Below are 25,921 nucleotides of genomic sequence, written 5' to 3'. Positions count from 1 at the left end.
CTGAGTAGCTAGGATTACAGGCATGAGCCACCGGAGCCCGGCTGACCCCTCCACTTTTGGCTTTTTGCTGGCCCATTGGAGATGAGACTGTTATGGACTTTTCTGCCCAAGGTTATCTTTGACTCACTATCCCCAGATCTCATTCTTTCTTTGTTGCATTTAGCACTTTAGCATCTGTGGTTGTATCACCCTATTTATAACCAGTAGTCTTTGCAAAGGACCAAATGGAGACTATAAAAGATTGTCACTACTTGGCAAAAATCAACACAAAACCTTCTGTGTTAGAAGAAATAAGACCTGTCAGATGCACTGTGTACTGATTCACTGAAGCTCTACTACAATTAGACAACTCCAGTGACATTTGCAAAACTCATATTACATACCAGTCATACCAGTCTTTAAAAAACAAACAAACAAAAAGCCTCAGACAGAGCTGAGCACCTGTGGCTCATGCCTGTAATCCTAGCTACTCAGGAGGCTGAGATCTGAGGATCACAATTCAAAGCCAGCCCAAGCAGCCCACCAAAAAGCCAGAAGTGAAGCTGTGGCTCATGTGATAAGACTGTTAGCCTGGGGAGGGAGGGGGACTTCAGAGACAGTGCCCAGGCTCTGGGCAAGATTGACAAAAGTGGAAGTGGTGATATAGCTCAAGTGGTAGAGCGCTCGCCTTGAACTGAAGAGTGCAGGGACAGAGCCCAGGCCCAGAGTTCAAGCCCCAGGACCAACCAAAAAAAAAAAAAAAAAGAGAGAGATTGACAAAAGTCTCAAAGATGTAGTTTAAAAAGAGCAACAAGAAAGAAGAAAGAGAAGTATCTTCTTTTTAATTGTTATTATAAGGGTGATATACAGAGGGGTTTCAGTTATGTAAGTCAGAGTTCATTTCTTTTTGGACAATGTCACCCATTGTCTCCCATCCCCACCCAAAAGTGGGTATCAAGTGAGTATCAAGTGAGTACCATTGAAGAAGTATGTTCTTTAGCATGTTAAAAACAAACTTCAGGGGGCTGGGAAGGTGGCTCAGTGGTAGAACGCTTGCCTTGCATGCCTGAGGCCCTGGGTTCGATTCCTCAGCATATATAAGCAAAAAGAAAAAAGCTGGAAGTGGCACTGTGGCTCAAGTGTGCTAGCCTTGAGCTGAAGAGCTGAGGGACAGCGCCCAGGCCCAGAGTTCAGGCCCCACGACTGGACCAAAAAAAAAAAAAACTTCAGATGACAGAGACACAGTGTTTTTATCTTTGGCTCAGGAAGAAAAAAAAAAAAAGTCTGCAGGTTTCCCATTAGGAGAGGCCCTGGACGGATAAATCTTGAGTGGGGCTGATTTGTTAATTCCCAAAGTGGTAGCAAAATCTTCAGGGATGATTTAGGAAACGCAGCCCTCTACATGGAGGTTTAGTCCTGCTACACAGCTTAGTGACTCAAACTCATTTTCTAGTTTGTGGATTACCACATCCCTTGCTCCTCCCCTTTCCTTTCTGCCCGGCTTCGTTTCCCATTGGAGTTTCCAGAGATTGGATAGGGAGTTTGAAATTCATAACTAAGAAGACATTTTTCTCCCATAGGATTGGAATGATTCTCCCTATTTTCTTATGAGAAACTGTCCAGAAGACATGCTGCTTTTCTTCTTAGTGTGACTCAGTAATCACCCTTTGGGATTCAGCTAATGATACATTTTTTAATGTACTCCTTTTGTACAAAAAACTTTTTTTTTTTTTTTTTGTCAGTCGTGGGGCTTGAACTCTGGGCCTAGGTGCTGTCTCTGAATTTTTTTTTTTTTGTTAAAGACAAGCTCTCTACCACTTGAGCCACAGCATTACTGCCAGCTTTTTTGAGTAGTTTATTGGAGTTGAGTCTCACGGGACATTCTTGCCCTGGATGGCTTTGAAACTTGATCCTCAGATCTCAGCTTTCTGAGTAGCTAGGATTACAGGCATAAGCTACCAGTACAAAACTGTAGGTGGGCAACATTGGCTACTCAAGAGGCTGAGGTGTGAGGATCACTGTTGGAGGCCAGCCTGGGAAGTCTGTGAGACTCTTATCTCCAATTAACTACAGAAGAAGAAGGAGAAGGAGGAGGAGGAAGAGGAAGAGGAGGAAGAGGAGCTGTGGCTCAAGTGGTAAAGCACTAGCCTTGAATAGAAATGCTCAGGGACAGCACCCAAGCGCTGAGTTCAAGCCCCAGGACCAATACACACACACACACACACACACACACACACACACACACACACACACACACTGGATTGAGGAACCTGAAGGAGACCATGTGATTTATTTTCTGAACTAAGGTTTCTTCCTTCCTTCCTTTTCTTCCTTCTTTCCTGTGTGTGTGTGTGTGTGTGTGTATGTGTGTGCGTGCCAATACTGAGGCATGAACTTAGGACCAGGCACTGTCCTTTTATCTTTTTGCTTAAGATTGGTGCTTTATCTACCACTTGAGCCACAGCTCCACTCCCAGCACTTTGCTGGTTAAGTGGAAATAAGAGTCTCAAGGATTTTCTTGCCCAGACTAGTTTCACACAATGCTCTTTAGATCTCAGCCTCCTGAGTAGCTGAGATTACAGGTGTGAGCCACTGGCACCTGGCAGATTTTTCTTTTTGAGACAGTATCTCCCAGTGTAGCCCAGACTAATCTTGAAGTCTATTTATTTATTTATTGGCAGGGGGAGGCATGGGGCTTGAAGTCAAGGCTGAGTGCTGTTCTTGAGGTATTCTGTTCAAGGCTAGTGCTCTACCACTTTAAGTCATAGCTCCCACTTTGGGTTTTCTGGTGGTTTATTGGAGCTGAGTCTCACAGACTTTCCTGCCTGGGCTGCCTCTGACCACAATCCTCAGATCTCAGCCTCCTGAGCAGCTAGGATTACAGTGTGAGCCACTGGAGCCCAGCTGACCCCTCCCACTTTTGGATTTTTGCTGGCCACCAACACCCAGCTGAAGTCATGATTCTTACAGGTGTGTACCACATACTCAGCTCTGAACCAACTTTTTTTGTTGTTGTTGTTTTTTGTTTTTTTCCGGTCGTGGGGTTTGAACTCAAGGCCTAAGTGCTGTCCCTGAGCTCTTCTGCTCAACTATCACTTTGAGCTACAGCACCATTTCCAGTTTTCAGGTGGGTAATTAGAGATAAAAGTTTCATGGAAGCCTGTAATCCTGGCTACTCAGGAGGCTGAGATCTGAGGATCATGGTTCAAAGGCAGCCCGGGCAGGAAAGTCCGTGAGACTCTTATCTCCAATAAACCACTAGAAAACCAGAAGCGGCGCTGTGGCTCAAGAGGTAGAGCGCTCGCCTTGAACTGAAGAGCGCAGGGACAGTGCCCAGACCCAGAGTTCAAGCCCCACCATCTTCAAATCTCAGCCTCCTGAGCAGCTAGGATTACAGGTGTGAGCCTCTAGCACCTGGCTACACTGACATTTTCTTTTTAAGCTAATATAATGATGCTGAGACTATAGGCATATACTGGAATAGATGATCACACTAAAAAATAAAGCCGGGCTATAATCCCTCTGTATATCACCTTTATAATTATAATTAAAAAATTAAGCCAGGGGCTGGTGGCTCACACTTGTAATCCTAGCTACAGGCAGCTGAGATCTGAGGATCATGGTTGGAAGCCAGCCAGGGCAGGAAAGTCCCATAGACTCTTTTTTTTTTTTTTTTTGGGTCCAGTCGTGGCGCCTGAACTCTGGGCCTGGGTGCTGTCCCTCAGCTCTCCAGCTCAAGGCTAGCGCTCTACCACTTGAGTCACAGCGCCACTTACGGCTTTTTTCTTTTTGCTTATGTGGTGCTGAGGAATTGAACCCAGGGCCTCAGGCATGCAAGGCAAGCGCTCTACCACTGAGCCACCATCCCAGCCCAGTCCCATAGACTCTTATCTCCAATGAACCAACAGAAGACAGGAAGTAGTGCTGTGTGGCTGAAAGTGGTAGAGTGCTAGCTTTAAGCATAGAAGTTCAGGGATGGTACCTAGGACCCAAGTTAAAGCCCCAGGACTGACAAAAAAAAATAAAATGAAAAAAAATTTTTTTTTTTTTTTTGCCAGTCATGGGGCCTGAACTCTGGGCCTGGGCACTGTCCCTCAGCTCTTCAGCTCAAGGCTAGCGCTCTACCACTGGAGCCACAGCACCACTTCTGGCTTTTTCTGTTTATGTGGTGCTGAGGAATCGAACCCAGGGCCTCATGCTTGCAAGGCATGCACTCTACCGCTGAGCTACCTTCCCAGCCCCTAAAATGAAATTTTTATAAAAAGGAAACAGGCTGGGCGCCGGTGGCTCATGCCTGTAATCCTAGCTACTCAGGAGGCTGAGATCTGCAGATCACGGTTCAAAGCCAGCCCAGGCAGGGAAGTCCATGAGACTCTTATGTCCAATAAACCACCAGAATACCAGAGGTGGTGCTGTGGCTCAAGTGGTAGAGTGCTCGCCTTGAGCTGAAGAGCTGAGGGGCAGGCCCAGAGTTCAAACCCCACAACCAAGAAAAAGAAAAAAGAAAAAGAGAGGTAAAGTATTTTGTCCTGTCACCTACAGAGTGGGTAATAGTTGGAAGGATGACCCGGCTCTCCTAATGCAAGGTTCTTTCTACTGAAGTCCTCTCCCCTGCAGGTCTAGCTTCCAGGCAAACCTGCCAAATAGGCTTCTTTTTTCCTAATGTCCAGACTGGTGCCTCTGGCATGGAGTCTGATGGCGCTGGCCCACTGTCAGCAGCCGGGAGTGCTCAGCGTCCTCATGGGATCCCATCACAGTCCTCCACATCTCAGTCTGGCACAGTGCCACCAAAGGGAAGCAGCATTTTTGTAGCTCTGGGCAACAGCATGCCACTTCTTTGCCTCCTGTGACAAAAATAAGTTCCAAGAGGTTTCTAGTGCTGGTCCTTAAAGCGGGTATTTGGTTCCCCCGCAGATGCTCACAGCCTGATGGTGAGCAGCTGGCCATCTTTCAGCCCATCGTGGACCAGAAAACAGGCTCCAAATGCTTCCCTCTTGTCCACCGTGGGACCCACAGCTCCTGGGCTGTGAATCCCCCCAGGTGCGCACGCACATCACTGCACTACTCTGGCTAGGTGCTGGCCTCTGGAGATTTGAGACCATTTCTGTGTGTGTGTGTGTGTTTGTGTGTGTGTTTGTGCACATGCACGTGTGCTGGTCCTTGGGCTTGTACTCAAGCCCTGGGCACTGTCCCTGAGGTTTTTCACTCAAGGCTGCCATTCAACTGCTTGAACCATGGCTCCACTTCCACTTTTTGGTGGTTAATTGGACATCAGTCTTATGGACTATCCTGCTTGGGCTGTCTTCAAATGTTGATGCCCAGATCTCAGCCTCCTGAGTAGTTAGGATTACAGGCGTTGAGTCACTGAAGCCCACTGAGACCATTTTTTCAATATCCCCCAAATTTGGGGGTTGGGAGGCAAAATCTGGAACTCACTGCTTGTCCTGTGAATGTAGGGTTTCTTAACCTTAGCATGATTGATGTTTGGAGCCAGAAAAGCCTATTTTGTTGAGAATACTGTATGTCTAGCAGCACCTCTGGTCTCTACCCACTAAAGGTCAGTTGTATTACACCTAACCCCATCCCCAGTTATGACCACAAAGAAGTTTCCAGAAATTGGTAGATGTCATTTGGGGGCAAAATGCCCTCTGGTTGAGAAGCACTATCTTGGGTTGTTCAATGTGTGCTTAGAAGCAAGTTCTGCCTTCTAGAAGTTTGGGCTTTAACCACTAGATGAAAAGTCACAGACAGTTTAATGCAGGACTGGGAAGATCCCACATACACATTGCATGAATGCTTCAGGATTTAATATCCAGGAAGGTTTGCCAGGTGCCAGGGGCTCATGCCTATAATCCTAGCTCCTCAAGATGCTGAGATGTCAGAACAGTAGTTCAAAGCCAGCCTGGGAAAGTAAGGCCATGAGACTCATCAATTAACCACCAAAAAGTCAGAAGTAGAAGTGTGGCTCAAGTCAGAAGTGGAAGTGTGGCTCGAGTGGCAGAGCACCAGCCTTGAGGGAAAAGGCCAAGGGACAGCACCCAGGCCCTGAGTTCAAACCCCAGTACTGGCACATGATAAAAATAATAAAAACAAAATAAAATCCTAGAAGGCAGAGCCTATGCTGGCTTCAAGTGTCGCTCACCTACACTGCAGCTGATGTGTGCTGGGAAAATGACCGACCAGGGCTGCCTCTGGCTCAGAGCTGCAGTGTAGTGAACCTGTCAGGTCAAGAGCTCAGTGCTCACCATCCCCACCTCTTGCTTTTACATAACAGAAACTAGCGCTGGGCGCTGGTGGCTCACGCCTGTAATCCTACCTACTCCAGTAGGCTGAGATCTGAGAATTAAGGTTCAAGGCCAGACAAGGCAGGAAAGTCCATGAGACTCTTATCTCCAATCAACCATCAGAAAACTGGAAGTGGAGCTGTGTCTCAAAGTGGTAGATGTTTGCCTTGAGCTGAAGAGTTCAAGGACAGCACCAAGGCCCACAGTTGAAGCCCCACAACTGACAAAAAAAAACCAAAACGAAACAAAGACAAGTTGGGTGCCAGTGGCTGTGCCTGTAATCCTACCTACTCAGGAGGCTGAGATCTGAATATCACAATTCAAATCCAGCCTAGGCAGGAAAGTCCCTGAGACCCATTTCTAATTAACCACCAGAAAACTGGAAGTGGCATTGTGGCTCAAATGGTAGATTACTCGCCTTGAGCTGAAGAGCTGAGGGACAGCATCCAGGCCCAGAGTTCAAGCCCCACGATGGACAAAAAAAAAAAATAGAGAAATCAGAAAAGACAGTGCTGGAACTCTTATTAGGACCAAGTGAAATACTGTGTCTTACTGCAGAGCAAGAAACAGGGTTTCCAAAGCAATGCAGACAGCCCTTCTGCACAACTGAGAGGCCCTGATTCCTCTAGCTTTGCATTGTGCTGGGCGAATACTGGGCCAGGCTGGCACACTGTGTGTGTGTGTGTGTGTGTTAGAGAGCGAGAGAGAACGCACTTGGGGTACACTGACTGCATCCCCCTTGCAGATGGGGGAGATTCAGGACAGATTGCCATGTCTCAGCTGTGATTTTCCTAGTCTTTCGTGATAGTTTGGGGGAAAGTTTTCTCCTACAAAATGACTCCCAGGAGCTCTGCCAAGAAACCAAACAAAATAAAAACACAACCCAAACCCACTGCCTGAGTTCTCGGGAAGCAGCCATCTCAGAGAGGATGAAGGATCCAGTGCCTTTGTTGTGTTTGCCTTTGTAGGCCAGACAGGAGGGCCCTCGCTGGCCCTGGTGCCAGCCAGAGTCCTGTCGATGCTGTCTCCCCTGGGCCCTGAAGCTGAGGCACCTGGAAGGGTTATTAGCAGGATTGGAACTCATCCCTCTGCTGGGACCAGATCATAATTACAGTAATTTTCTACCAGAGCTCGGCAGTAGGACTGTTTAATCAGCATCCGACTCCCCTGTGCTCCCAGCTCTCATCACTCAAGGAGAGGAGTGGGATGGCTCTTAAAGAGACAGTGCCCGCCTTTCAGCATTTCGAACAGATGTGCCCTAATTGGTAGAATATATCTAAGTCTTGTAGCTTATAGCAGGCAGGTTGCCCTGCTTACAACAGACTGCTTTGGGCTCTTGCTATTCCAGGCCTTCTGCTGAAGGGACCCGGGTCCAGTTGCTGGTGGGCCAGGCTTCCCACCTCCACAGGACCACCAAGCTGATCATATGAAAGAAAAAAGCTGAGTGGAAAGAAGGGAAATCATGAAAGCCACTATGAGAAGAAATTTCCATCTTGCCTTCCTTCCACCCCAAGGGAAAAAAAACCTGAAAGACTTCCCAGTCGTCTCTTTACTCCCAGAATGCTTTCTACTTTACCACCTCTCCACTTATTATGTGGGCCCCTCTCAGTATTATGAAACACCCGTGTTTTTTCTTATTCATTTGTGGAAATAGCCTAGATCTCCCCTAAAGTAAAATTACTCACTGATCACCAAGTCAGGAATACTGTCTCCTCACAAGTGTGTACATCAAATGACTTTACTAAGTCTTTTTTTCCTCTGAACCCAGTCATGGCTGAGGCAACATTTTTATTTCTATAAGATATTGGGACCTTGCTGGTGGTAGAAATGCTCCTTGTTCTCTGCAGCAATCTGTCAACAGTTTCTTAGAAAAGCTTGGGGCAATGCTGGGCACCAGTGACTCATGCTTGTAATCCTAGCTACCCAGAAGGCTGAGACTTGAGGATCATGGTTCAAAACCAGCCAGGGAAGGAAAGTCTGTCCATGAGACTTATCTTACCTCCAGTAAACTACCAAAAAGCTAGACCTGTGGAGCTATGGTTCAAGTAGTAAGAGTGCTAGCCTTGAACAAAAAGCTCAGGGACAGCTCCAGGCCCTGAATTCAAGCCTAGGACTAAGACACACACACACACACACACACACACACACACACACACACACACACACACACACACACACACACACACACACACACACACACACACACACACACACACACACACACACACACACACACACACACACACACACACACACACACACACACTATCTGGGGTAGGAAGATGATGTAATTTAAGAGGTGGGTGGGTGGGAAGGTTTCAAAGGGAGTTGAAGGAACCTTCCAGAGTGTACAGTGAGGAAGTAGACTATGACTGGTTACCCTGAAGGAAGCTATGTGGCTTCTAACGACATTTCCACCACCTCTGGGGCTGCCAGTGCTTGAAGGTAGAGATGCTGTCTCGAACTGCAGTGCTTTATCTGCTACATTTCAGCTGGTTGTTCCTACATAAAGCCACAGAGGCCAAGCAGCTCTGATTGAATGCTATTACACAAGACTTGGTGAGGCAGTCCAGGGACTGTTCTAGTCCCATTTTTACCCTCCAACATGCTCTCTCCATCCTTTAGCCTCAGGCTCACTGTCTACTCTACCCTTAGGGTGTTAAGAATATCCATCAAATCAGGGTTTGGGGCTGAGGGCACAACTGCAATTCCAGCACTAAGTAAGATGAGGAAGGATTCCAAGTTGGTGGCCAGCATACGCTACATAGTGATATCTGCCTCAAATCAATCAATCTATCAGAAATATAGCTGAGCACTTGTGGCTCACACCTATAATCCTGGCTATTCAGGAGGCTGAGATCTGAGGATCAAAATTCAAAGCCAGCCCGGGCAGAAGAGACCGTAAGACTCCTATCTCCAATGAACCACCAGAAAACCAAAGTGGTGCTGTGGCTCAAAGTAGTAGAATGCTAACCTTGAGCAAAATCGCTCAGGGACAGTGCCCAGACACTGAGTCCAAGCCCCACAACTGACAAAAAAAACAAAAACAAAAACAAAAAACGGTGCTTAACTTTTCTGACTGCTAAGGCCTTAGATCCCTACCACTGGGTTCTAGGTTCACCTACTTCTTTCCATCTCTGGTAGCTTTGCCTGGAAGGCCAAAGAATCCTTTAAGCAAGATTAGAAATTCAGTTAGGCCCATGTTTGTGATGTATGCAACAGTGGTAGGGATTTAAGGCCTTAGCAGTCAGAAAAGTTAAGCACTGTTTTTTGTTTTGTTTTGTTTTGTTTGTCGGTCGTGGGGCTTGAACTCTGGGCCCGGGCGCTGTCCCTCAGCTCTTCAGCTCAAGGCAAGCGCTCTACCACTTGAGCTACAGCGCCACTTCCGGTTTTCTGGTGGTTTATTGGAGATAGGAGTCTCACGGTCTCTCCTGCCCGGGCTGGCTTTGAACTGCGATCCTCAGATCTCAGCCTCCTGAGTAGCTAGGATTACAGGCGTGAGCCACCAGCGCCCGGCTTAAGCACCGTTTTTATCTCTAAGAACAATTTTGAAAAGTTCGGCAGGGGGGAGAGGGAGATGGACTATTTTCCAAGTATAGTGGTAGCTTTAGCTCAGTGTGTTGTATTACTTAAAATCTTTTTTAGGAGGCGGGGGGGTAGTTTTTTAGAACTCAGAAAGTATCTCTCATGTAATACACTATTCAGCCATCTGATAATATGCTTTTTTTTTTTTTTTTGGTCGGTTGTGGGGCTTGAACTCTGGGCTTTGGTGCTGTCCCTGTGCTCTTCAGCTTAAGGCAAGCACTCTACCGCTTGAGCCAAAGCGCCACTTCTGGTTTTCTAGTGGTTTATTGGAGATAAGAGTCTCACGGACTTTCCTGCCTGGGCTGGCTTTGAACCTAGATCCTCAGATCTCAGCCACCTAAGTAGCTAGGAGTATAGGTATGAGCCACCGGCGCCCGGTTGATTAACATGCTTCTTAATAGTCACACTCTGTTCAGTTTCCACAATTAGAAACTGAGTACCATACTGGCCTAGTCTCTTTCCTTAACATTGAGATAAAATGATGCATGTGAAACTATATTTACCTATGACCCCCACCCACACTTCCTGTCACCAAATAAGCCCTCACTCCTCTATTAACTCCTGTCCCCCTTTCTACCCTTTACTGTCCACAGCTTGGATTACTTCTCCTGAGTAAGATGATGGCTAGACTTGGCCATGGAAGTACTGTCAGAAGAAAAGTGACTAGTGTAGGGACCAAACCTACCTCAAGCCTTGAATCTAAAAAAACACTTTCATTGCACAAATAGCTCAGTGGACCAATCCCCCAGCTATCAACTCATCTTCCACTCAGAAATCATCCAGCATGGTAGCTAGACTCCAGTACACACAGGGAGTCAGGTATTAGTAACTGACACCTATAATCTCAGCTAGTCAGGAGATTGAGATCCAAAGGACCCACAATTCAAGGCCATCCTGGAGCCATCCAGCTCCAAAATAATCAGCAAGAAGCAGGGCTGCTCTGGGTATTGCCATACAGTGAGACTAAAAGGATATTCTCAGGGGAGGGACCCAAAGGCGCAATGCCTCTGTACATTTAAAATAATACCTTTCAAAATGAATTCCAGGAGATGGAAATAAAGTAGATTTTTTTCCCTGTTAAAAAGCCGGGCACTATTGGCTCATGCCTGTAACTCTAGCTACTCAAGAGGCTGATATCTGAGGATCATCATTCAAAGCCAATTGGGGCAGGAAAGTCCATGAGACTCTTATCTCTAATTAACTACCTGAAACTGGAAGGAAAGCTCTGGCTCAAAGTGGGAGAGTGCTAGCCTTGAGCAAATAAGCTCAGGGACAGTGCCCAGGGATAAGAGTTCAAGCTCCAGGACAAAAAGAAAAAAAGCAGGGTTGGAAGTGTGGTTCAAGTGATAGAGTACCGTAGAGCAAGGAGGCCTAGTGTGAGGGGGTGGGGGGGAGCACATAGGCAGGCCCATGTTATTAGAAAAGTTCTCCCACTCTTCCACAGCCAAAATTCAACTCAGCATAAGACTGAGAGGGAATGGTGCCTGGCCTCAGATTAACTGAGGTGCTGTTGTATGCACTGCTGCTAATGGGTCATTAAAAAAGCTGGGAGTCAGAAAAATCTCATCCATGTCTTTGAACAGTGCCTGCTGTCCCAGCACCCAGCCTGCTGGCAGAACTAGCTGCTGAGCACCAAGTCCAAGGAGGACAAGGAAGGGGCAGACAGAAGAAGGCCGACCCAGCTTGCTGTTTTTTGGCTGAGTAGGGAATTGACACAGACCACCTCCGGCTCCTGTCTGGAAGTTTCAAGATCAGAGAGCTTCAGGCACAGCTGGGTTCACAGCTGCACCATTTGGAGCATTGGACTCATAAATATTCATGAGCCATCCCCACCAATCGGTAGAGCGGATGCCATTAGCCTAGCATCTGTCGGGTTTTTGTGAGGGTTGTGTATGGAGGGTTTTTTTCCCCCCCTTTTAAATGAACTTCTTTTGACATTTTGGATTTGCCTCTGTGGGTTTTCCATCCTCGCCTGGCTCTCTGCATCATATAAAGGAGAGGCCCAGGGGAGGCGGGCAGGAAAGAGGAATGAATACCAGCCAGAGCTTTGCATCTGCCTGTTGACAAACTTTATTTCTCTTTCAGCACCTGGCCCCTCAGACAAGCTGTGAGGGCGGAAGCAGCATCAGGTAAATTATACCTAACAAGGTTCATGCCCAGAACTGTGAGAAGAGCTGGATCGGGGTCTTTCGGAGAGAACCCTTCATCCAGTGGTGAACTGGAGCCACACGCACTATGCAAGAGAGCTATAGTGCACAGTTTTAAACCGTTATTTCCATGCTGATAAATTCATGATTTATGAAAGTAACTACAGCCAGCCCCCACTCCCTCCTTCGCTGCTACAGCTTGTTAGTCACAAATTGCAACAACAGTCTTAAATACTTGCATTTTATTTCAGGCCAAAGCCCCTCAACTCTGAACTAAATGCCATGACAGTCCCACAACACAGGCCGGTAGTAAAAGAGCCCAGAGGCAGGGTGGATGGCCCGAGAGGGGAGAGCCACACACAGAGCGGTACAGAGCCCACGGCTTTCACTCCTACTCCTACCCTACAGTCTCAACTCTCAGTGAAGAGAAATGATGGCAGCAGGAGAGCAGAAGGCCTCATTGTCTGAAGGCAGGCATGTTGTTCCTCATCACCATCCCCAGAGCCCACTTTTCCAGGCAGAAACAAAGCATTGTGCCCCACCAGACTGAACATACAGGCTTCCTTGCACCCAGCACAGAGGCACTGTGGGCAGCTAAAGCCCTGGGGGGGAGGGGGGGAGAGCTGTTACTAAAGGAAAAGAAATGGATTCAAAAGAGAAAGGAGCCACGCAGGTGGCAAGTGCCTGCAATCTTAGCTACTCAGGGAGCTGAGATCTGAGGATCACGCTTTGAAGCCAGCCAGGGCAGCAATAAAATAAACTACTAAAAAAGCCGGAAGTGGGACTGTGGCTCAAGTAGTAGAGTGCTAGCTTTGAGCAAAAGCAGCTCAGGAACAGCACCCAGGACCTGAGTTAAAGTCCCAGAACTGTCACACACAAAAAAAGGAACCCACTTGAACTCCACAGAACAGATGACCACAGGCAGAAGAAGCGGGAACAACCCAAGATGGTCTTTTCCAAAACAAAGCCCCTAGCACTGGTCCTGTCCCTCTGTCCGTGGCCAGTTACTTCTCTCACAAGAGCCAGGAGCTGCCTCCAGCTCTCAGGTGCCTCAGCCCAGCAGATCTTAGGATATGTGAGGAAGCCCTGCAAGAGGAGTCACAGTGCCAGTTCTGTTCAGTGCTATTAGTGGAGAAAAAGCAAGGGGGGTGGTAGGACAATATTCACTGCCTTGTCCACAGAAGAAGGCAGGCAAGGGGCTGGGATGGTGGCTCAGTGGTAGAGGGCTTACCTTGCATGCTCGAGGCCCTGGGTTCGATTCCTCAGCCCCACATAAGCAAAAAGAAAAAAGCCGGAAGTGGCGCTGTGGCTCAAGTGGTAGAGTGCTAGCCTTGAGCTGAAGAGCTAAGGGACAGTGTCCAGGCCCAGAGTTCAGGCCCCACGACTGGCCCAAAAAGAAAAAAAAAAAAGTAGGCAGGCAAGAGGCCAGCCTCTCAGAAATAAAGTGCTCCACGGGCTACAGTAAAAACTGAAGGTAGGGCTGGGAAGGTGGCTTACTGGTAGAGTGCTTACCTTGCATGCATGAAGCCCTCAGTTTGACTCCTCAGTACCATATACATAGAAAAAGCCAGAAATAGCACTGTGGCTCAAGTGGTTGAGTTCTAGCTTTGAGCACAGAGAGGCTCAGGGACAGTGTCCAAGCCCAGAGTTCAAGCCCTAGGACTGGCAAAAAACAACAACAACAACAACAACTCTGAAGCTAGCCACAACGTGAGTACAGCTACACAAGCATACTGTGGGGACAATATTCAGTATGGCAGCTGAGAATGTGCCACATACAGGTCCCCAAAATCAGTTACCTGAGTTGGTAGTGCTCCTGAGCTTATAAACACACCTGAAGAAATTCAGCTCCCAGGAGAGGGAAAATAAGAGTCAGATTCAGAATCAGTAGCATGTGGGCCCTCCTTGTCTCTTACAAATGCCTGCTCAGCATCTATTCCTATAGAGGAGGCATGAGCAGCAATCACAGCCTACCTCTGAGTACCTGATCTCAGCAAGAGGTGACTGCAAGAAGCTAAGCAGACCAACTTCCCCTCTTCCTGCCCTGTGCCCAGTTCCGCCTGGCCTGCATCTTCACCTGGCCACCTCAAAGTAGAACCCAGAACTTGGGGCAGAGCTCACTTTTCCCAAACTGTGTCTAGTGCATCAGGGTCCAAAAGCACAGCATGGTCCCCCACCGTGGTCTTCTTCGAAGGTTGGGGAGTGGAGGGTCCCTTGTCGGATCTTGTGAAATCACAGCATGACGGTGAGGAGAGGGGTGGCAGTGTGGGACTTTCCAAAGATGGAACCTCAGACTCAACCACAGGCGCCCACACTTCTAAATAGTCCTTCTTTTCACTGGGAGGTGGTGAGGGCGAGCTCCTCCTCCCTGATCTTGGAAGAAAGCAGCAACTGGAAAAAGAGAGGGGAAAGAAAAAAGAAAAGCATGAGCCGACAAAACAAGCAAAATTGAATAGACAGACACAATGTGCATGCACTCTACTAGATGCTGAGGCCACCTAATAGAATGTTATCCAGCCATAAATCCAATGAAGTTCTGACACATGCTACCGCAGAGCTCGACTTTGAAAACTATTACACTAAGCAAAGGAAAAAAGAAAAAAAAAAGAAAAAAGGCCAATTACACAAAGCTACACAGCACAGGACTCCATGTGTAAAATGTCTAGAACGGGCAAATCCACAGACACAGGAAGCAGACTGTGACTGCCAGTGGGGAATGGTCTCAGGACTGAAAATGTGGCTCAGTAGAACACTTGTGTAGTGCAGGAGACACTCTAGGTTCAATCCCTAACACGTCAAGAAAAAGAAAATGGTCTAAGATTGACAGGGATAATTCAGGTGTACAACCCAATAAATTTACTAAAAACTACTGAATACTAAAAAAATAAGGTTTTTTTGTTTGCTTGTTTGTTTTGATTTGTTAGGTTTTGTAGCTCAAGTTCCTGAGTGCTGGGATTACAAGCTCGTACTACTACTACTACAGCCCACTCTGAAGAAGGAAATTTTAATGGTACATGAATTTTATGTTAATATTATAGTCAACAAGGCTGATTTTAAAAGGAGTGGGGGCAGGCACGGCTTCATGTCTGTGATCGCAGTCACTCAGGAGGTGCTACTCAGAAAGATTTCATTTTGAGGCCAGCCTGGGCCAAGTTATCACAAAGTTATCTGAAAAACAGAACAGACTAAAAAGCAAAAGGACTGAGGGAATGTCTCAAGTGATAGAACATCTTTTAAAAAAATTGTTGGGTAAAGAACAGCTTGGCATCACTGGCTCACCCCTGTAATCCTAGCTACTCAGAAGGCTGAGATCTGAGGATCCTGGTTCAAAGCTAGCCCAGGCAGGAAAGTCCATGAGACTCTTATCTCCAATTAACCACCAGAAAACCGGAAGTGGCACTGTGGCTCAAGTGGAAGAGTGCTCGCCTTGGGCTGAAGAGCTCAGGGACAGCACCCAGGCCCATAGTTCAAGCCCCACAACCAGGGGGGAGAGGGGGAAACAGGACAAATGGACAAATTAGAAAGCCTACTCCATCTTCCTGAGTCTCATTCAGGAAGCAAGAAGCATGTACTCAGAGAATAAGGCCTCCTGAAAGGTCACCAATGCTGTGACACTACCCTAACCAATGGATGGATACCCTACTGGCCTAGATTATAGTAAGCCCATCCCAGCTACCTCAGAGAGATGATTCAATTACTTGTTAGGCTGGTCTCCTTCGGCCAGGTGAGAGGCACTCTGCCTCTCTTCTTGGGCCCAGCCACAGTTGGACATAGCATAGCGAAGAATAGCATCAGACACGTTCATGGAGCTTCGGCCCTGAACACAAGCTTCTATCTCAGGCACGGAGAGCTGGCTTTGCAGGAAGAGGTGCAACCGGCTGTCCGACAGAAGTACTACACTCTGCAGGACCCTAGGGTATCACAGAGAGCACAACACAGAAGGTTACCCCTAGAAGCTGCTCTCCTTCTCAACGCAGGAGGGGCTTCTGGCTTCAGGAAGCACTGAGGATCTCAGAAAGGTGCCTGATTTCAAATGTTCCTGGAACATTCCTCTGCCCGCCCCCTCTCTGAAAGCCAAGGCTCGCCTGATAGGTCCACTCACTTCTCCAAGAAGTGCTGCAGACCTTGTCGTCGCTTCTCAATGAACTCATCCGAGCTGCCAAAGAAGGTGGACTTCCCAGGAAGGTCAGGTACAGGCCTTTGGAATCATAACATGTCACAGTCAAGATTAACGGAACATCTCTGCAGTCCTTGATCGAGGCAATCCCATGAGGACTCCAAATCAATACAATTAGATTTTAATAAGGGGAGAGACAGCTAACCTTGACTAACTGCATGTCATATGTCAGGCACTGTGCTAAATGTATACAGACATTATTTCATTTACTCCTCAAAAAAAAAAAAAGAAAACCATGAGAAAAACCTTTGTGTCCCATGTTAGGACTCAGAGAAGTGCTGGGTGCAGTGTCATATACCTGCCATGCCAGCAACATGGGAGGCTGAGATCAAGAGGATCTCGGTCCCAGGCCAGGGTGTGAAAAAAAGTTTGCAGATTGGCTGGGAATGTGGCTTGGTGGTAGAGTGCTTGCCTAGAATGCAGAAAGCCCAGGTTCGATTCCTCAATATCACATAAACAGAAAAAGCTGGAAATGGCACTGTGGCTCAAGTGATAGAGTACTAGCCTTGAGCAAAAGAAGCTCAGGGGCAGTGTCCAGGCCCTGAGTTCAAGCCTCAGGACTGGCAAAAAAAAAGTTTGCAGACCCCATCTCAAAAGAAAAAGTTGAATGTTGATAGTGTATACGCACTTGTCATCCCAACTACAATGAGAAGTATAAACAGGAGGATCATAATCCAGGCCCATCCAATTAATAAGCAAGATTCTATTTCAAAAATAACCAGAACTGGGGCTGGGAAGGTGGCTCAGTGGTAGAGTGTTTGTCTAGCATGCATGAGGCCCTGGGTTCGATTCCTCAGCACCACATAAGCAGAAAAAGCTGGAAGTGGCACTGTGGCTCAAGCGGTAGAGTGCTCGCCTTCAGCTGAAGAGTGCAGGGACAGCACCCAAGCCCAGAGTTCAGGCCCCACGACCAGCAAAAAAAAATAAAAATAAAAAAATAACCATGACCGACCAAAAAAAAATATTATTACTATTATTAAGTTGTTGTGCAAAGCTTCTGGTTATTTTTTGGTTATTTTTTTATTTTTATTTTTTTTTTGCTGAACTCTGGGCCTGGGCACTGTCCCTCAGCTCTTCAGCTCAAGGCGAGCACTCTACTGCTTGAGCCAAAGCGCCACTTCCAGTTTTCTAGTGGTTTATTGGAGATAAAGAGTCTCATGGACTTTCCTGCCCCTGCTGGCTTTGAACCATGATCCTCAGATCTCAGCCTCCTGAGTAGCTAGGATTACAGGCATGAGCTACCGGCGCCCGGCTCGTAATAATAATTTTTTTAAAAAAGAAACATCACATTAAATAAAGAAATAACCAGAGTAGTTGGGTACAATTGGCTCATGCCTATAATCCTACTTACTCAGGAGGCTGTAATCTGAGATCATGGTTCAAAGCCAGCTCAGTCATGAAAGCTCATAAAGACTATCTCCAATTACCCACCAAAAAGCTAGAAGTGGAGCTGTGGTTCAAGTAGTAGAGAGCTAGCCTTGCTCAAGAGTTCAGAAACAGCACCCAGGTCATGAGTTAAGCCCATGACAAGCGTGCAACCTCCACCCGCCACCACGAAAATATTGCCTTTCCTAAAGCTCAGGAAAAAGAGCTCTAATTCAAAAAGGAAAAAAAAAAAAAGACCCAGGCCCTGATGGTTCATACCTGCAATCCTAGTTCTTTGGGAGACTAAGAACAAGAGGATCACAGCTTCAAGCCAGCAAGGCAGGAATGCTCATGAGACCCTCTTCTCAAACCCATAATGGGGTATGATAGCATGCCTGTCATTCTAGATGTCCATGTGGGAGACTGAGACTGAGATTCTAGGCCAGTCCAATCCTAAAAGTCCCCAAGAGTCCATCTCAACAAGAAGCTGGATGTGGTGACCCAAACCTCCTTCATGCTTATCACCCCAACTAGGGCACAAAAAATAAGATAGGAAGATCAAGATAAGAGGCAAAAAAGGAAGGCCTTATCTCAATAATAACCAGGGCCAAAAGAGACATGGCTCAGCAGTAATATACTTGCCTAGCAAGCATGAAGCTCTGAGTTCAAACTCTAGGCAAAAATAACTAAATTAGGGCTGAGAATGTGGCTTAGTGGTACAGTGCTTGCCTAGCATGCATGAAGCCCTGGGTTCCATTCCTCAGTACCACATAAACAGAAAAAGCTGGAAGTGGCACTGTGGCTCAAGTGGTAGAGCACTTGCCTTGAACTGAAGAGCTCAGGGACAGCAGCCAGGCCCAGAAGTCCCAAGATGGACCAAAAAAAAAAAAAAAAGAAGAAAAGAAAGCATTCTGTGCTCAAGAGGAAGTGTACTCATTACCTCACTCATGTAACTGTAACCCTCTGTATAGTATCTTTACAATAAAAACATTTAAAAAAAAAAAAAAAGAAAAGTGAGTGAAGGGGAGGATTGGATGAGAATGTTGAAAGGGGTAACATTCATCAAGATGCACTGTATTCATAAACTGCTTTGTTGAATGGCAACTCCTTTGTACAACAACCTAGAAATAATAAAAATATTTTTAAGAAAAAAAAAAAAAAGAAAGCATTCTGTAGTTCTCTTAGTACAAGTTCTTCAGTCAATTGAAGTTTCCAAGTAAGCACCTAAAGAACAGACTACCACCCCAGCAGAGAGAAAGAGCAAACTCACACCAAACCAGCGTTTCTCTGAAGCTGCTTCTTCAGCCACACAAACTCTCGATATCGACGCCGCACACAGGAAGTCTTGGCAGTAAATGCCTTGCTGTTTGTCTACAGGAGGAAGTACAAAAGAAAGGGTTACATGGAAAGACCAAGTTCTTCCACACAAGCTCCCCGCTATCATTCTCCCAGGGGAGCCAAGACCTCAAGCCACTGTCCCAATCAGGCCCCAACTGGATAAAAATGAAAAACCACTAAAAGCCTGAAAAGGCTGGAAGCAACTCACAGGCATGCATGCCTCAAGGGCTTTTCTCTCATCCCTCCTTGGCTTATAAGTGTGCTGTGCCCAGCTGCTGGAAACACCTGTAAGCCAGTTCCACCACAATACAAGCCCTCAGCTTAGCCCTAGAGAATATTGACCCCAATACAGACGCTTAACAAACTCACATGGAGGAATATCTTGTAATCCACATAAGAATTCCAGGAGCCCTCATTCTGTATGCGGGGATCTTGAACACGAACAGTGATCACTTCCTGCAGGTGGAAAAAAAAAAAAAAAAAGTGGGTGGGGGGGCACTTCTCAGCTTCAACTCATCCACGCAGTAAGACAGCTAATCACACAGGCTGCCAGAATCTTCCACTCAGTGGAAACTTTAATTCATTTCTCCATTCAATTCAGAAAAAAAAAATCTCAGGCTCTGGGGCTTGAACTCAGTGCATAGACACTGTCCTTGAGCTTCTTGTGCTCAAGGCTAGCACTCTTATCACCTGAGCCACGTGCTACTTCCTGCTTTTTCTGAGTAGTTTATTGGAAATAATTTTCTCATGGACTTTCCTGCTTGGGCTTGTCTTCTAACCGTGATCCTTAGAGCTCAGCCTCCTTAGTGGCTAGGATTACAGGCATGAGCCACTAGCACTAACAAATATTATTCATTGAGCATTTACTATGTGTCCTATACTGTTTTAGGAGTTGGGGATAAAACATCAACAGGAGACAACAATCCTGGCCCTTAAATAGTTTACAATCTAGCACATTCCAGCCAAGGGAACCTTGAAGCTGGGTAGTGGTGACTCACGCCTATAATCCCAGCTACCCAGAAGGCTGAGATCTGAGGATCAGGGTTTGAAGCCAGCCCTAGCAGAAAAGTCCCTGATACTTATCTCCAATAAACCAACAAAAAGTCAGAAATGGAACTGTGGCTCAAGTGGTAGAGTACTAGCCTTGAGCACAAAGAGGCTCAGGAGCAGTGGCCAGGCCCTGAGTTCAAGCCCCAGGACCAGCACCAAAAAAGCAGTAAAACCTTGTTTCACAGCAATGCAACTACTACTTTCTTCTCCTGGCTTTATTTTTGAGCTCAGCAAAATCACAAACATACTACTGTGGGAAGAACACCGATGAGCAATGATTCGTATGTATCTATGTGTCCCCCTTTCAGTCTCTCCAATGTTTACCCACCTGTTCCTGAAAAACATTCTTACCTCCTGCTCTTGGTTCTCCGACATCCTACTCCAAAAGCCCACTGGAAGAAAACATCTGTTGAGAGAGACAGGGAAAAACCCTGAAAGTTTTTAATAGATGTTCCCTAAATTTCCTCAGGTCATTTTTTTTTTGGGGGGGGGGTGTTGTTCTGTGTAAAATTTGAAGAGGAAGCAAAAAGAAAAAGAAAATGCTGACATTAGATCCATGTCAAGCTAAAAGTCCTAGGGAAATTGCCTGCCAAGACTCTCCAGAAGGCATCCCTACCCAAAGCATGTCCAAGTATGTGGGAAGTTGTGTTTCAAGCTGCCAAAAGGGCAGGCTGAGTTGTAAATCTTTTGCTTTAAGGATTGTGAGCACAGTGTCTGATGGGCACTCAGATCACAGCTTTGAAAGGGAGCCTAACAGTGCCCCCTTCTGGCAATTTAGAGACAGCCACGTCCTTAAAATATCAACAGCTCCTGAATCTCCCTTGCTAACAAGTCACCTTCCCACAGGTGAATCAGGAAGCTAGAGCACTCATGGGAGCACCTGAGTGAGCTGCCCAGTTGCTACCTCCTTCATCAAATCAGCTTTCTAGAACCAGAGCCAATAGTTCTAATCGTTTCCTCTCTCGACATGCCACACGGTTTGTATGTCTGCCCAAGCACCCCACAGCTGTATAGGTCGACTCAGGATGCATTCTGCTCCTTTGTAAAGATTCATTAAAGTCTAAGTCCCTGATTTCCCCCAATGTGGTAGTTTACAAGTGTAGCGACATCACCCATTCCAACAAGGGGACCATGAAAGCTGCAGCACAGGGTTACTCAAGCCCAAAGAGGCCCATGATGTCACCTTCTGTTAAAATACAGCACTAATCTTGTTACTCCTAGAGCTACTCCAACAGCATCCACCCTGGCTGCCACCTCCACCCGCTTCTTCTCTCTTAAGAGCGGAACAATAAGGTTTAATTTCCCTTTCCAATTTACCTTGAAATGAAAACTGACTTCAGCCAATATGTACTGCCAACAAATGATCCAGGCTGGCTCCTGGGAAAACAAAGACTATCTCTAAATGCCCCCTCTTCTCCCCTGGCCCCCATGCCCACTCACACACCCACTCACTTTTACAGTCCTACAATTAATTTTAAACACATTCTCTTATTAGTTCTGCCTTACCATTAAGAAGTGTAATGAGTTCCCTTCTATTTTATGTTTTGCTAACACAAGGCTAACGTTTCAAAATAAGGGAACTCATTTACAGCACAAAATTAGCAGAGCAAACAGCTTTTGCAGTTCTTTCCAATATACCAGAAGGTCTCTCTACAGACAGACCCTGCATGCAGAGACAAAGCTACATGCTAGATGACAAAATTGGGCTACACTGTGGAGCCAACCCAAGGTGTTGTGATTTCAATACAACATTAAACAGTATTCTTGCTGACAAACTGATTTTTCATCTGATGCAACTGCTACCTCCAAGGGGTCCTGAACTGAAAGGTAGGAAACTCCAATTCTCCAACAGCCCATGGAGAACAGTCCAGATGTAAGCAGTCAAATGGCAGAAACTAAGAAGATCCAACAGAACTGCTGTGAATAACTAACCTCCTCCAAATAATTTTGTTTTCTCTTTTCTTTCCAGGCATTTGGTAAATTGCCAAACTAGGAGCAGAGAATTAAATATTCTTAATTGTCTTTTCACAAATGTAAAAGAAAAGATGATGACAAGGAAACCACAGGTATCCATCCACATGTTCACTAGCACTCACACATCTCTTGTGCCTTGAAACGGTTTTTCCAAACCCAGGACCATAACTTAGGAACTAAATGGTCATCATACTTTTGGTCTCAAAAAGAATTAGATGGGGGAAGGAGGTCTGGGGGGGGGGGAGAAAATGAAGGAGGGGGTAACACTGTTCAAAAAGAAATGTACTCACCAGGTGCTGGTGGCTCACACCTATAATCCTAGCTACTCAGAAGGCTGAGCCCTGAGGATCTCGGTTCTAAGCCAGCCGGGGCAGGAAAGTCCATGAAACTATTACCTCCAATAAACTACCAGAAAACAGGAAGTGGCACTGTAGCTCAAGTGGTAGAGCACTCGCCTTGAGCTGAAGAGCTGAGGGACTGCGCCCAGGCCCAGAGTTCAAGCCCATGACCGACCCCCCCCCCAAAAAAAGAAATGTACTCATTACCTGATTTATGTAACTATAACTCATCTGTACATCACTTTTACAATAAAATTTTTAAAAAAAGAATTAGATAGGGCTGGTATCAGTGGCTCTTACCTGTATTCCTAACTACTTAGGAGACTGAGATCACAGGATCAAGGTTCAAATCCAGCCCACACTGGAAACTCTGAGACTTTTATCTCCAATTAACCATCAAAAAGTCAGAAGCACGGGCTGGGAAGGTGGCTCAGTGGTAGAGCACTTGCCTTGCATGCATGAGGCCCTGGGTTCGATTCCTCAGCACCACATAAGAAAAAAGCCGGAAGTGGCACTGTGGCTCAAGTGGTAGAGCACTAGCCTTGAGCTGAAGAGCTGAGGGACAGTGCCCAGGCCCAGAGTTCAGGCCCACCCCCGGATCCAAAAAAAAAAAAAAAAAGTCAGAAGCAGAGTGGCCCAAGTGGTAGAATGCCAGTCTTGAGCAAAAAGGCCAAGACAGCAAATAGGCCCAGTTCAAGCACCAGTACTTCCCCTCCCCCCTCCCTCAGTGTCAGAGGACACTGAGAGACTGGACACACAGCTTAAGTGGCAGAGTGCTAGCCAAACAAAAATTTTGGTGTTAACTTCCCTTAAAACAATGGAACAAATGCATAAACCTAGACTTAAATAATTTTTAGCAACTACTATTCTCCACCAGCTTTCTTCCCAGAGATAACAATCCTCAGAGGAATAAGAAGCTCTGCTCTACCTTTGGAGAGGCAGAAAGTTTTAACTCAAGCTCTATGATTTAGGAGGTAGATCTTTGCATCATCCATGGAAGGCTAGTCAGTGACTCCTGCTGTATTAGGCAACTTTCTTGGTGCTAACTATATTTCCTGGGCCATCCTGGGGTGTTGAACTCAGGGCCTCAAGCTTGCTAGGCAGATATTCTACCACTTGAGCCACTCTGTCAGAGCCCTTTTTATCACGTCTTAAGTGTCACTTATGTACTGGCACCAATAGCTTTGGCTGAAAATGTTTACTGTTGACAAAGTGGGTTCATTAAAAAAAAAAAAAAAGCTTATAATGCTTTCTAAAGTCTTCATTCAAAGTAGCAATTGAAGGTCTTGCCTCACCATTTTCTCTCCCATCTAACTACTTCAAGGGACAAGTTAAAAAACAAACCAAGCTATTAGCACCAGCAAGACTCCTCCTCCTCCTTACTCATTCTTGAGCACTTAGTAGTACTAGATGGAAACTTAAAAAGCTCTCCTTCCTAAATACCAAAGGTGATGGAGGAAGCGCCCTCTGACCAAGCCCTGAGTGATCTCAGCAAGCAGCTCTAGTCCATCATTAAGTCCATCTGAGCCTCCGTCCCCCTGAAATTGTGTCCTCCGACCCTAATCTAGCACAAATCTGTATCCACATAAAACACCATTAATCCAGTCCAAGCATCTGGGGTAAAAGTCTGCAAACTTTGACTGTGGGCACTCCTCTCTCCTTTCTTTATCACCTAGGAGCAAAACAGACTCCTTTCCCAGTTCAGCTGGGGGAAATGGTAAGGAAAGATACCTTGTCCTTTCTAAGTAAAAAGGCTTGGATCCCTTAACGATCCCCAGCAAGCCCTCGCCTTCATCCTGGGTGGCAAGACAGTCTCCTTCCCCAGGGCGCCAAGCGAGGCCACTACCCAAATGTCTCCACTGACGCCTGGGCCCGAAGACCTCCCCACACACACCTGAGAGCAGCACCGGCCGCCAGGACCCTGCCCAGGCCCCCCACCTCGGAGCAGCACCAGCCCCCAAGGCCCTAGCCACGCCCCTTTACCTCAGAAGATCTCCAGCCCCCAGGACCCCGCCCAGGCCCCCCACCTCAGAGCAGCCCCAGCCCCCAGGGCCCCGCCCACGACCCTCACCTCAGAGCAGTACCAGCATCCCACAGCGACTCTACCAGCGCCCCACCACAGAGCCCTACTCCCGGCTTCTCCTTCCGGGTGAGTCGCCAGTGCCCCGGTGCACGACGGGAGACAGCTCCGGACACACCAATCCCAGGACGCCCAGCTCCCTCAGGACTGGTTCTGTGGCGAGCGTTCCCCGGAGGCGCGGCTGCGGGGGCCCCCTGGAGCGGGGATTTCCCGCCACCGCCCCCTCCCGGATTCCTAAGCAGCCAGCCACACACTGGGGGCGCTGGAGGCGGGGCACAGGAGGGAAGCAACGAATGGGGTCTGTTGTCCAATCCAGGGCTACGTCCTGCCCACCGGGCCGCCAAAGTCAACCAATCAGCGTCCAGGGAGCCTTATTAACAATTCCCCTCCTCCCCCCCCCCCCATACTAAGCTCGTCCCAGCTGTTCCTGTTCGGCCGTGGGCACTTGGTAGTAGGGGGAAGTTCAGGGAAGAAAACGCCCACATTCCTGAAACCACAGAGTCCCCAGAGGGTCCCCGCAGTAACTCAAGAGCTTCCACTTCCCCTTCAGAGCTGTTCAAGGGAGACGCCAGCCCAGATTGCGCGAGCCGCGGTTGGTCAGAGCGAAAACCAGCTTGCAACGCCTACAACAGCCAAGAAGAACGTCCCTTATGCTGAAAGGCCTTGTGAACAACCTGTTTAAAGATAACGTTAGCAAAATAGCCATAAGATAGGCGACTTCAGTACTACCATCGGCCTTCCATTGACCCTGGGCATCTCTGCCCTGCATCTCTGTCAGACCAGTGCAATGAACAAATGGTAAAACAAATGGTAATTTCATGCTTTGTATGGGGAATATGCATGTGCATAACTCGAAGCAGAGTCTTCCAAACTTCTAGGTCTCCGGACTCTTTTACCACAAACTTTTAAAAATGAACGCATGGGGACTGGGAATGTGGCTTAGTGGTAGAGTGTTCGCCTACATGCACGAAGCCCTGGGTTCGATTTCTCAGTATCACATTCACAGAAAAGGCCGGAAATGGCACCATGGCTCAAGTGGTGGAGTGCTAGCCTTGAGCAAAGCTCAGGGAGGGTTGGGAAAGTGGCTCTGTGGTAGAGTGCTAGCCTTGCATGTATGAGGGAGGGCTGGGAAGGTGGCTCAGTGGTAGAGTGCTTGCCTTGCATGCATGAGGCCCTGGGTTCAATTCCTCAGCACCACATACACAGAAAAAGCCAGAAGTGGCGCTGTGGCTTGAGTGGTAGAGTGCTAGTCTTGAGCTGAAGAGCTGAGGGACAGCACAAAGCACAGAGTTCAAGCCCCATGACCAACAACAACAAAAAAATTGCTTTGGGGCTGGGTGCCTTGCATGCCTGAGGCCCTGGGTTCAATTCCTCAGCACCACATAAGCAAAAAGAAAAAAGCTGGAAGTGGCGCTGTGGCTCAAGTGGTAGAGTGCTAGCCTTCTGAAGAGCTGAGGGACAGCGCCCAGGCCCAGAGTTCAGGCCCCACAACTGGACCCCCTCCCCAAAAAAAGAAGGAAGCTCAGGGACAGCGCCCAGGCCTGAGTTCAATAATAATCATAATCATAATTAAGACATGAAGAAGCTTCTGTTTTTGTAGACTA

At 47.2% G+C, this 25,921-nt stretch overlaps 1 protein-coding gene across 2 annotated transcripts; it reads right to left on the bottom strand.

Moving 5' to 3' along the window:
• Positions 1-12,222: 12,222 nt before the first annotated feature.
• Positions 12,223-24,561, bottom strand: Snx11 (sorting nexin 11). 2 transcript variants are annotated; one of them, XM_070028250.1, is made up of 8 exons: positions 24,309-24,561; positions 21,243-21,302; positions 20,277-20,331; positions 19,245-19,331; positions 18,808-18,908; positions 16,098-16,193; positions 15,694-15,906; positions 12,223-14,386 (listed from the first exon to the last, which is right to left on the bottom strand). In XM_070028250.1, exons 3-8 carry the CDS (start codon positions 20,298-20,300, stop codon positions 14,113-14,115), a joined length of 795 nt encoding a protein of 264 aa, XP_069884351.1. In that variant the 5' UTR covers positions 20,301-20,331; positions 21,243-21,302; positions 24,309-24,561; the 3' UTR covers positions 12,223-14,112. The 2 variants fall into 2 exon arrangements, with proteins under 2 accessions (XP_069884351.1, XP_069884350.1); XM_070028249.1 differs by lacking the exon at positions 21,243-21,302 and having other exon boundaries at positions 24,309-24,388.
• Positions 24,562-25,921: the final 1,360 nt, after the last annotated feature.

The sequence above is a fragment of the Dipodomys merriami genome, unplaced genomic scaffold (genome assembly GCF_024711535.1).
Source record: "Dipodomys merriami isolate MVZ:Mamm:240054 unplaced genomic scaffold, mDipMer1.0.p SCAF_19, whole genome shotgun sequence".
NCBI classification, from domain to species: domain Eukaryota; kingdom Metazoa; phylum Chordata; class Mammalia; order Rodentia; family Heteromyidae; genus Dipodomys; species Dipodomys merriami.
The sequence above is the reverse complement of the archived record's forward strand: the minus strand, read 5'-3'. Positions and strand labels throughout refer to the sequence as shown.